Source organism: Cyprinus carpio, chromosome B13, assembly GCF_018340385.1.
Source record: "Cyprinus carpio isolate SPL01 chromosome B13, ASM1834038v1, whole genome shotgun sequence".
Classification (NCBI taxonomy): domain Eukaryota; kingdom Metazoa; phylum Chordata; class Actinopteri; order Cypriniformes; family Cyprinidae; genus Cyprinus; species Cyprinus carpio.
Genome location: NC_056609.1, coordinates 17,325,008 through 17,337,635, shown reverse-complemented (window position 1 = coordinate 17,337,635; position 12,628 = coordinate 17,325,008). Strand labels below are relative to the sequence as shown.

Here is a 12,628-nt window from a genome sequence, read left to right as displayed (position 1 = left end):
TCTCATTTGTGATTTTTCTTCCCTACAGGTGGGAAGCGGACCCCCTTAAGAGATTAGTAGAGACAGAATGATAGAAGGAGTGACAAAACAGACAGGAAGGGAGAAGAAAGGAAAAACGGTGAGAGCTGAAGGTGTCTGTAGAGACTCAAGTCCTGCCATCTGTAACCATTAGAGCCCAGATGAATTGATCGTATTGAGCGACCTGGCTGGCGGGGGCATAGCTGGTCAAGGTGACCTCGTAGTGGAGTTGTGTCCGCCCGACGATACCAGTAGGGATAGAGCAAAAAGAAAGAAGACAGAAGTGAAAAAATTAACTAGCTTAGCTCTGAAGCAGTGACGAGACCATCGCATGTGTCTGACAGCGTGTGTGTGTGTGTGTGTAAAAGGTAAACAGAGTAGTGGAGGACACCCCTCCTGAAGCCCACCCGATGCCTCCAGCCCTGCTCCGTGCCAATTTCTCTTTGGCATTGGCCGCTGAGGGATGTCCTGCAGTACTAGTGCCAACTCACACACACACACACACACACCTCACGGCTGCAGAAAACCACAAACAAATGCACAGGCCTCTTGCAGTCATACACACACACACATGGCCTAGCAATTCGCAACCATTCCTATCTGTGTTTATAGAAGCTGTCTGTAATCCGCCGAGATTTATAAATATGCTTTGTAGTACATAAACATTTTTATGGACACGTTCCTCTAAAACATCTGACACAATTTGAGAGCTGCCATACGACAGGACCCAGTGGGTCTGCACGCGTCCACCCACATACAAAACACGCACACATGTTGGCACAAATAAAATGAGGAGATCAGACCAGAGGGGCTTGAAGCTTGAATATCAGTTAAACGATCACAAAATCTCTCTGCAGAGGCATAATCACAATTCTCACGGACCTAAAATCGAACTCTACACCTGCATGTACCTCCGAACAACAACAGATACTGAGCGTTTTTGCATAGCTATTATTTTTCACCTAACATCCGGCGGAAAGACAAAGCGATCGCTCGAGGTAGTCCCAGAAAGACGGCGTGATCAGGTGGCATTATGGAGATGAGGACAGACAGAAAGGAGAGAGCTGGATATTTCTCTTCTTGTGATGGAGGAGGCGATGCCATTGTCTGCAGAAGGGAGGGATGGGGGGGACGAGAGCGTCATTGGGTGCTAAGAGCGTATGAAGGGGTGCGGGGGTGGAAGAACTGAGACGGAGCGGGTGGCACTGTGCCAGGCAGTGCCCGTCTGGCTGCTAAATACCTTTGTTTCCTTGCACGCCGGCTTTGGTGCAAAAAACAGGTAAAAACGGTGTGATTTTTAAGGTTTAAAGCCTTCAAATATACATTTTTCACATAATATCTCTCAATTTCAACTGAATACAAATAAGTATTGCACAGATAACATAAAAATGGGTTCTTGTTTTTTCCCGTGCAACACAAAATTCCCAACCGTAGCCATGTAGCCCATTAGATGAGAATGGCGAATGAAAGGAAGCCGTCCACCCCCACAGCACCGAGCCGACTGTATCATGCAAATCAAGCCCGAGGATGCAGAATATCACAATGTTTCTGCGAGGGATGCTGCGAGACACATCTCCACATGCAGCAAAACAGCTCCAAGAGAATTAAACATCATTCTGTGCTATTATTACACCTCTTCCCTCTGGAAAAGCTCTGCACACCTCTCACACACACATTCGGTAATGCTATTTTTTCCAAGATCAGAAAGGAGATGGTACACATAAGCAGGGACTAAATACAAACACTCATGGGCATACAACAACACGGTGTTCTATGAAAGGGATGACCGGTCTTGTGTATGAAGAAATCCAGCCGGTGAAGGGAAATAAAAAGGTTTGGAAAATTAGAGGCGAATGCCTCTCCCCACCAAATTGAATACATATTCATAAAGAGCCGCTTCCAGGGCACCACTGCCGCTCGGGTAAGACATGTCTCTTTGTCGCTTCCTGATAATTCATTTTCTTGATTTCTTGAAAAAAAAAAAAAAAAAAAAGGACAAGCAAGGTTTGGGTGTCGCCCCATATTAAGCCGTGACAGCAAACACACACATCTGCACAGATAAAATGATCTTGTGACACTGAGCATCCTCTGTATACATGCATATTTCCACATGTGCCTCTAAAGAAAGTCTGTTACATCTGTCAAAAAACACATACACTTCACAGGGCCGCCCAGAAAATAAAAACAACTGGCTCTCACTTACGACCGAATGTCAGCTAACGCTGCTCCTCACAAGTCTTCTTAAAAAACGATCAGTGTCAGCACACTCGCTCCCTCACAGCTGAAATCCAGAAAGGCGCTTTAATGATAATTATGATCATGACAGATCATCAAGCTCCAGATAATATGAGATTTAAAAAAAAAAAAGGAGGAAGAAAAAAAACAATAAGGAAAAAAAGCTTAAATTGCTGGGGTCTTTGTTAAGCCACTCATTTGGGTCACATTTTGGCACAGAAAATTGCAGGCGGCTCACATGCCAGACAATCGCACACAGTGTAATTGATTCAATATTAATTGGATGCCCCTGATTTACATTGACTGCTACAGCCATATGCATAGCAGAGAGGGAGAGAGTGACAAAATGGGCGAGCGAGCGGGAGAGTTAGAGGCATTAAAATCCCACCCAGCAAAGGCCATTTAAAAAACAATTATCTGTATTGAGGTCCGTTCTGCATGGCAGCAGTGTTAGTCCGATCTAATCTGCCGATTTATTGGAGAGCAGTCATAATTTCTGAAGGGCTGCCATAGCGAAAGACAGAGTCTTGAAAAGCGCTTGATAAAAAAAAAGTTCAGAGCTCCAAATGGCCCCATATCGCGAGCCAAAGCGAATTCAATCTGTTCCATCGACATGTTTTTGGACAAGGCGTTGCGAAACAGAAGATCATAGGATGTTACTCTGCATAATTTTTACATTTCATCAGACGTCTTATATTGTGCAGCAAAGGACACGATGCCGATTATATCAACAGAGCGAATGCAAAGCTCTGGGAAGAGCATTAATTCAACTAGACACTTTTGTGTCAACCTGTCTATTTTTTGCCATTTTCAAGAACTGAAAGGTTTCAAAATCTCATTTAAGGATTAAAAATTAAATAAATTCATTATGACTGTATCAAATCACTGCATGGGAGAGGAGAGGGTCTCAGTTCTCTCTAGTAAGGCCTCCTCAACAGGATACATTGTGCTATTTGGGGTAATACACAGTCACACACACGTGTGCATTGCCACTTTCTATGCTCACACAGCAAATGCATTCCTCTGTGACAGGTACTGCCTTTTCTCACACTGAGCAGCTCTATATGGAAATGGAGTTGTTACATCACACATACCAATCTCCTTATTTGGTCGTCTGAACTATAGTCTAATGAGTCATCTTAAAAATAGATGCAATAAATAATACCAATTAATATATAAAATAAAAATATGACAAAATAAAAAAATAAATAAAAGTAACAATAAAATAATATATATAAAATAATAAACACAAAATTGTGGAAAACAGAATTTTAAAAAATCCTTAAAAAATATAGAATAACTATATATATATATATATAATGATAGAAATGTAATAAAAATGTTTTTCTTAAAAGCATTGAACTATCAGCTTTCCTTCAACCTTGCAGTTTTGTGATGTTCTAGAGCACCTCTAACCCAGGTACACACACACACACACACACACACACACACTCAAATTATTCTGGTTTATACATTCATGGTAAGCTGCAGTCACAACTAACCTTGAATATGTTATGTCTGAAATCGTCTATAATATGGCTAATTAATATCTCTTCCCTGTCTGACCTGCCATGGCAGCAGATTCACTAACATGCTGAGAAGCTGTTATGGACCTTCCTACAAAATTGTTTAAAAAAACATAATAACAAGCACACATAATACCAGTGACCCAACGCTATCAGCTGAACCCTGATACATTATAATGTAAATGAGTTTAATAACCCAGTTTAGTGGCTGACAGAAACAAGAGATGTGCGCAATAGCCGGCTCGCATAAAGTTTGTATAATTTGTACTGAAACTCCATCAACATGCTTAAAACAAAGAGGGCAAGCAGACACAAATGACCCCATTCAGCCTCCATATCTGATCAAATTTAAATGTACTATAGCACAAAACTCTGTTCCACAGCAGATTATTGTAAACATTTATATGCACACAAACTAGGAGGCTTCTCAAACTATGCAAGTGGGAACTGTTGGAAAACAACTTGATACTTGAACTCAGCAGACGATAATTAGCCCAGAGCAAAGGGTCAAGTCCAAATGACTGTTGATGGGGCTAACCGGACCCAGACGCTTCCTGGAACCTGATCTTTGAGGCAGCCCAGAGAATGGCCAAACATAAAGCCAGGCCAGAAAAACAGACTGGAAAGTCTCACTCTCACATTTTCTACATCTAAAAAACCCCACCAGCACAAAACACTCATGGACACATTATAACACGCCGACAACTTAAAGCAGTTCATTTCACTTAACGCTCAGCTTAAGCAAGATTAGATTTACGCTGCTCTAAGCTTCCAGGGTTGCCTTTATTTTAAGCTGTTTACAGTGGAAATTAGGGACTATCTTTTTTATGACTGTATTTTCCGTGTTTTATATAGTGCATAAAGCCAACCGCTAATTAAAACGCACATCCACAAAAATAAAACAAATAATTAGCATTGTGTTATTGTTTCCTGACAAACCAAAATACCCGAACGGCCTTCCATTTCCTTTCCTTTTTTTGACAGAAAGTGAAAATGTGCAGGCGTGCATTTATACGGATAAGATGTGGCTGTGCAAGAACCCACAACGAAATCAAGATACATCTGTCGAGACCACATGAGAGAGGCTGTGCAGCACAGAGAAGCATTTCCCATGAGCCTGTGGACACACACCGAGGGGGATGGCCTCTCCTGTCACAGCAAGGACTCCTCGACCCGCCCCTCCAGTGCCAAAATCTACCCCTCTCAATCCCTTTTATTTTTCTCCTCCCAGTAGGGATGAGCAGTCCGTCATGCCATAAAGAACACACCCTTTGCACTCTTCTTTAACAAATCTGCAACTTTTAAGTCACAGTCTGCCACTTTGGGCCTCATTTGATTACCATAGAGAGTGAACGACAAGATACCAGAGAAAAAGGATTTGAAACACAAAGTGCAAATGTGCTAAACCGAAGCATGCAGTCGGTGGTGGGAATGTGTGATCTACAGTTCGAATCTGAGCTTAATTATCAAAATCCCACAAAGTCCATCTGAAGGAGATCCTTGATTCCAAGCAGCGAAGATCTTGAGATAATAAATCAGATTTTAAAAGTTTTTTTTTTTTATCTTTGTACTCTATGAAGAAATGCTGGTTCCTCTTTTGGTCTTCGTAATGGCTTCTTACTCTGAGGTTTGATTGAATATAGCCCCTTCCCCTTCCTGCCCCACAGCTTTTAAATATTCAGCACTCTGATTCGTCTCCAGAGCTACAAACGAGACGCCCCACCGAGAAAGGACATGTGTCTACGATATGTGGCCCACACAACAACTCGGCTCCACCACGAATGTTTCTCACACAGATACACGCACAGCCCTTTTATATTTAAAAGACAAATCACATGGAATGAGGTTACCTGTAATGTTTTCCTGTTTGGGACAGATTCCTCGAGAAGACGTCGATAAGCAGTCATCGTCCTCCGGCGTGACCTGGACGCCCACCTCCACGGGTTTGGAGGCTCTCCTCAGCTCACCGTGCGAGGGCGAGGGGGGCTTATCCACTGCTTTGTCCATGCACAAAGTGCCATTGCACTGCTTCCTTTTGTGCTCAATGAAAATAAGGATGTCTCCCAAAGGGAAGTTCATCTGACACTGGCCACAGGTGAGCAGGTCCTGGTCTCCCTCTGGAGCTACCTGTACCAGCCCGCGCTGTTCCTGCCTCTCCTCCGAGACCACGGCTGACAGGGGCTCGGCTGCACGCAGGAAGAATCCATATGCGACACAGAGGGAATGAAAAGCAGAGGGAATATTAGAGACTGGGTGCTGTAATGAAAGCAGTCAAGACGAGGGGGCACATAACAGGATAAAAAAGAACAAGGATACACATTTTATGTTAATCCACCACTTTAATTTAGTTTATAATTTCAAAACCATCTTTTACATTTCTAATTCACAATTACATTACAAGTTATGAAAAATAATGATGATAATAATAAACAAAAAAAAACATTTAGTCACTGTCAGTTAAACTTCAGTGAACAAGCATAAAACATAATATTCATGTAACTAATAACAAGGGCTTGACATCTTATTAACATATGATTTATTATGATATAACAGCAAAGGCAACAAAATTTTGTTATGTTTGTTTTAGTGCATTAACATCTGTGTCTAAATCTACAGTAAATTAATCTCAGCCTGACTCTTTGTTTCACTCAACCATACACACATCTGGATCATGAAATGACTGCATGGACAACACGTGCAGATATCCAGAAAAGCCGACACAAGTCACAGCTGCAACAATACAAGCTTCACACAGTAAAGGCTATTAGCTTTTTCCCCCCTCACGATAAAGTTAGCTGTAAGGTTCACACACACACACCCACACACATGCAGGTATTTTTATAATGGATGTTTAGTGAAATTTTGCGCAGAGGTTACACTAGCTTCCTAATGGTTAAGAATCTTGACCTTCTTTATAAGCTGCCAATTTCATGCTTTAATGAACCTAAAACCACAGAGAATCAAAAAATAGATTTTAATTTTAGTGGGTGATGATTGGTACAGATTTTGATAAAAAGGTGTTAGGATCATGTGCAGGGCGGATAAATTTACTTCAGCCCAGTCTGGGGCAGATATTGAGGGGCAGATATGGAGTATCTCCCAGACGTTTTGCACATGAAGTACAATAACGAAATGTGATAAATTTCCCTTCTATATGTAGTAATGCTTTTCGCTATTACGTAGTTTTTTATTTATTTTTTATTTTATTTTTTTCGAGATTAAATGCTCGCCATTCAAATCAATATAAGAAAGCCTACTCGATTTAAAGTGAACTCAAAGTATTTAAGAACTGATTTCTAGATACAGAGGGATTCATAGTGATATTGATTCGTAATGAATTCGTAATGATAACAGCTGTAGAACTTCCAGTTAGGTGTTATTGTGATAAAACAGAGACAATCGATATATGCAAAACTTCAGTCATGATTTAATAATAATACCGAGCGAGAACTTCTAAAGTTGGTAACGTATATTTCAGCTGCAATAATATACGTTACATTAAAATAACAGCTTATATTCAACACTTCAGTTAGCAATAACAATTATATTATGTACTTATTTTACTATCGCAGCTGCGATCTAAAGATATGCGCATGTATGCATATTTTTTTAATTATATTACAGAAACTTTACACGACTAATTCTATAAATATGTTGCAAAAGAATATTTGACTTTCTAGATCCTTCAGAAACAAATTAAGTTCAGAATGTGTGAAAACTATGGTAAGCTATTACATTTAAGTTTCCCAATTGCTTTAAATTCCACTACAATCAGCGCTGGCACTAAAAACGAATATTGAATTTAAAACTGTTATTTTATATATATATATTTTTTTTAGATAGGCTAATTAAAATCAATGCAAGTGTTTAAAAACAAAAGCAGCTTAATACCAAAAAATATGCTGATAATGTTTTCAAATAGCCTAGCTCTCATCAGAAAAGAAAAGAAAAGAAAATCAAACATTTAAAGCTGGATTTCAGAAAAGTAATTTGTAAAAGTTTGTAATAACAGCTACTTCGTTAAAATGTCTCTTTCACTTTAAAAAAAATACCTGCTTTCTGTGTAATTGTGAATTATCAAGGTAAACTACATGGTCTATTATTGCCGGAATATCCTTTGTTAGTTTATTTGATCTATTACAAACTACAAGGTATACAAATTCTACATTTCATGCCAGGTCAGGACGGGGTAAGAAAAAAAACAGTTACAAGTTCATATACAATACGTTTCGCTCTTGCTAACATATGGTCAAATATAGATAAAGATAGCGGCGAAACTGATCGGGTTCGAGTCTAGTTTATGATCGTCGTCTGCCCCCTAGCGGTGGATTTCTGACACGAACAGCTGCGAACACACGGAGTAACCCGCGCTGAGATCCCACAACCTGAGTGTGGAAACCCAATAATGTTACACGATACTTTACAATGTTACAACAACTCGGGATTTGTGTCAAACATGTTTATCTAATAAAACGCGGACTAATGCTTTTGCAGCTTTACTTTGAGATATCAAAGGGTACAAATCTAAAGACAAGAAGACAGGAGCTAAAATGTTTTCGATTCGTCGTGCTCCTGACAACATTTCAGATCCATAAAATACGAAGCAGACTTTATTTACAAAAATGCAGCCTACCACAGTCCTTCAAGGCATGTTTAGAGTAAAAAGAAAATAATAATAATAATAATAATAATTGGAATGATAATACTGAGAACAGTAGTAGAAGGCTACGAATGTGTGCATACAAAAAGAGCAAAACTGGCTGGTTTTCTTCATACACTTGATCTAAATAGTTGCATTGCATTTAGCTTTCGTCTTACCTTTGTCACCGACATTTAAGACAAAAATCAGGCCTAAGTGAAATCAAATTATCCTTGAATAAATGCACACGAAACGGCAAAGAGCGTGGCGTAATATCGTCTCTTACTGCTTTTAAGCGAAAGCCCATACGAGTAGATCAGAATCGCGTTTGGCTTCAAATGTAAGGAAAGCTTAGGTTTAAAAATCGAATAGATTTTATATGCAGATGTCTTGCTCTGCAATGTTAGTCTCACACAGGCGACTATCGTGCTCTATTTGCTGGCAGTGGGTAGTACGCGCACGCGGCGCTTGAAAACAGTCGGACACGAGATTTTTCCCAATCAAAATTCACTTCCACTCTTTGAAAATCTTCCAAAAATAGTGTGAGAGGGGGGAAATCCTGCCCAGAATCACAGACTTACAGCGTTACGGGACTTTCCACGAGATGTGAGCGCAAATCGCGAGCGAAAGCACGCGTGCATATACCCACCACAGTCCGGTATATGTGAGCGCTTGCTCTTAAGTGGTCAAAGCGACTAGGGCACGAGAGCCAAGACATATGCGCCTAAACACCGAGTCGGCACGAACTTCCCCAAGTACAGCGATGGAAAGCAAACTTTTGTGGCATTTCGGCGGACGAGGGTGCGCGTAAAGGCATTTCAGAGATGGGAACGCTCTCTCCACTAAAGTCCACTTGATCTGCGCTGTCCAGTGTCCAGTGTGTCTTGACTGAGAATTACGCTCCTCTCCAGCAACTCAACGCTACAGAACGGAGCCAAAAACAGGTAAAGCGAACGGGCACAACATATATTTGTCTTTACTTACGCGAAAAATCCCGTTTGCTTAAGTGCTGGGGTTTGCCTTGCTTGCGGCGAGACATGGTGGTTGGTGGTGGCTTTCAGCTCGGTTCACATCGGGAGAGCCGGGTTAGAAGGGAGACTCCAGAGAAAATATCTTCATCAATGCCTTTGACATCCAAAATAAATTAGAAATAATACAAAGATGGCGCAGGGAAGATGGATTGTGGGATAGCCGTCATGGCTTTTTTGAAAAGAGAGAGAGAGAGATGAAAAAATGGCAAAAGCCCCCCTGAGCTGCAAGTTCAAGTGCGGACGTGACGTCCCTGCGAACTTGAACGTCAGGAGATGGATGGACATAGACATACAGAACATGGGCAGGGCAAAGCCGTGGAGTGGGAGGAGGGAGTGGAAATAACAAAACCAATGGACACTCATTAGGGGCTGGACATGAAAAATAGACCCGAAGAAGCCAATGGACAGAAAGATCAGGGGGCCGGACAAGAGGCGAGAGAGAGAGAGAGCGAGAGACACGCATGCACAGAAAGAGAGAGAGAGGGGGAGATATGTTTAATGAAAGCAATGTGCGCTGCGGCGAGTGTGTGTGTGTGTGTGCGCGCGCGCGCGCTGGGGGTGGACGCAGGAAAACAGAGCACGAAAAGCCAATGGACAGGAGATTCAAGGGGGCCGGACATGCTATATATACAAAGAGAGGGGAGAGGAACCTCGCATATAAGGTTTCGTAGTGGACACTGATGGTGCTTCAAACACAGTCACTCAACTCCTGGTCAAACAGTCAGTCAGAGGTAGCGCGCAAGCTGCTTCTCGGCGAGACACACGATCGGGTTGCGCGAACAGGACAGACAGGTTTCGAGCAGGGGCATGTGGGTTCAACCGCCGCGTGCGCTGCCACATTCCTCCAGAACAGACAGAAACTTAAGGGACATCACATAGAGAGCGGCATAGGACACTCGCTCGCTATGTAGGTGGGACTTAAATACTACAAGAGTGTAACTGTAAAAATATAACAAAACACTGACGAATAGATTGTGGGAGCAGCCCACTAGAAAGAAAGGGGACGGGGTAATAACTTTCAGATGTGTTCAGATTATAGAGAATGGCGACTGGGGGGGAGGGGGGTGTCAGTAAACCACCGCCGAGTGGATTTAGAAATATAAAGATGCTGTAAACAGCGCCGATGCATTCGAAATTAAAGAGACATGAAGCGTATAACCGAACGCGATGACAAGCTAGTTCAATCCACGAGGTGGGAGGAAGAGAGAGACACCCCTGCGAACTAGTAGAAGTACGACCAGACTATAGCGACTGCTCCAGAGACTCAAAGCAGAGGCTGCGTGAACAAGTGACAGTCTGCGGGGGAAAGGCGCAATTCAATAGGGAACCGATCGGAATTGAAGTCGAATGCTGGAGATAATGCGTGACCCGTGAGCGAGCGAGCGAGTGAGTGAAACTGCTTTGCAGGCTTATACGCTGACATCTTTGTTTCTGGACCAAGACTGATCGCTGTGCTGGTGCGTGTGCGTGTGGCTTTTTTTCTTCTCGGCGCGAGGTGTCAGATCTTTACGCGAAAGTTGAGTCAGGTTTGCCCTGGGTAAAAAGGTCAACTCTGCGCGAGGGCTATCTGGGAATGCCAATGGATTCGCTCGACTGTACCACACTGACTGTGCCGATGCTTTTCAGGTCATTGTTCTCAACAAGTGCATATGATTAAAAGCACCGTATCGATCTGAATTTTCAATATAAAGCCTTTGATTTCGTTTCAGTGCAGCGAACTATTCTCCAGCATGCACAAAAGGAGCTAGATACATTTAAAGCACTTTTAAGAGTCCAGCGCCTAAATTATATCATTCTTTTAAAAAAACATATTATAATAATAATAAGGTGCTTTAACCAAAGAACAGTATTCAAAGAAACATGAAGGGTTCTTGGTTTGGCTATATGATTATTTGCATTTTATACATGTTAATTCAGATAATTGCTTTGATTTCTAGGCTCTTTAAATCACCAGCATACATTGGCTTCTGGATAATAAAAAGTAAGCATAGAAGTTTATTATATACAGAATTAAGCTGTTTTGGCTCCAATTATTTTAAGCGTGTATTTCTGCGATCGTGCAGCGTGATTGACAGAAATACACCACGGATTCCGTTAGGACCTCTCAAGAGGGATTGTGCTCTGCAGTTCTTGCATCCCACAGAAAGATTGCATTGTTTAACCTCGCTCGAAAAAGATTCCAAGTGTGAACAAAAACCCTTTGTTTAAAAAAAAAAAAAAACACGGTCGGGAACCGTGATTACAGGTTATTGTGAAAACTTTAAGTTTGCATGCAACAATCTCTACAAAATCAAATATATATTTCGCATGAATAGCAAATATTAACGTGGTTAGGATGCGACGTGTATAAACAGCGTTTGCTTTCGACTGAACGATCGTTTTGTATAAGCGTTCGGTGCTGGGCAAATTTGGGGATGTTCATGCATTTCAGTAACACTAACCATGGCACGTGCCCACTCAGGCCACTGGCTGATGGACCGCCTTTTTTTCCACATTTTTACTTTTCTGAAAGTCTGTCCCTGCTCCAGGCGGACATTGATCAGCGCAAACGGAGCGTTTACACCTCCTTCAGGAATGGAAGCTATCAGGCAGCAACAAAGCGCCGCGTACAAACAGAATTTCAATATGTAAATGACAATGCGACTGATCCCATCATAAATCAGCCAGACGTTAAATGCATTGCAATATCCATCTCTCCAAAGCACGGTCAGGCGCGCTCGCTCGTACAGAAAAAGTGCTTTTGTGTGAGAGAGTGACAGAGGAAGCGATTGGAAATGAGATTGAGAGGAAAGTGCGATGACATATTCATGCTTAAAATAACGTTTCAGCTCAATGCGCGAGGCCCTGTGGATGACACAAAAACCAGATTACCAAACCTACATAATACCATGACAATTGCTGGTAGATCACTTTATTAAAATGCGACCTTCATGGCTAATTAGTAGGGTTTCACTATTTAAGACTACCAAATGAATATTGGTGTGTGGGTCAGAGGAGGGAAAAAAGCAAGACAGTTGAATTTCTTCTGGTCATGTGCTTGCCTTCCACGGGTAGTGGCTCAAGGAAATTGACTGACTGGCCCCTTGGGCGTATTTTAATATATGGAAATGACCGAGGGCTTATGCGATAAATCAACGCCCATCGCCCTGTTCATGCTTCACTCCTCTCATTTTCCCACT

At 41.8% G+C, this 12,628-nt stretch overlaps 1 protein-coding gene across 2 annotated transcripts in view; it reads right to left on the bottom strand.

Annotated features, from left to right (window-relative positions):
* Positions 1–9,931, bottom strand: part of LOC109049284 (B-cell lymphoma/leukemia 11A-like) — a 54,638-nt gene extending 44,707 nt beyond the window's left edge. The window contains exons 1-2 of one of the 2 annotated variants that reach the window (XM_042736980.1): positions 9,403–9,931; positions 5,630–5,965 (exon numbers count right to left, since the gene is read on the bottom strand). In XM_042736980.1, the coding sequence (XP_042592914.1) occupies positions 5,630–5,965; positions 9,403–9,457 (391 nt within the window). In that variant the 5' untranslated portion in view covers positions 9,458–9,931. Of the gene's footprint in view, positions 1–5,629; positions 5,966–8,597; positions 9,382–9,402 lie in introns of those variants that run through there. The other variant, XM_042736981.1, reaches the window with a different exon arrangement.
* Positions 9,932–12,628: the final 2,697 nt, after the last annotated feature.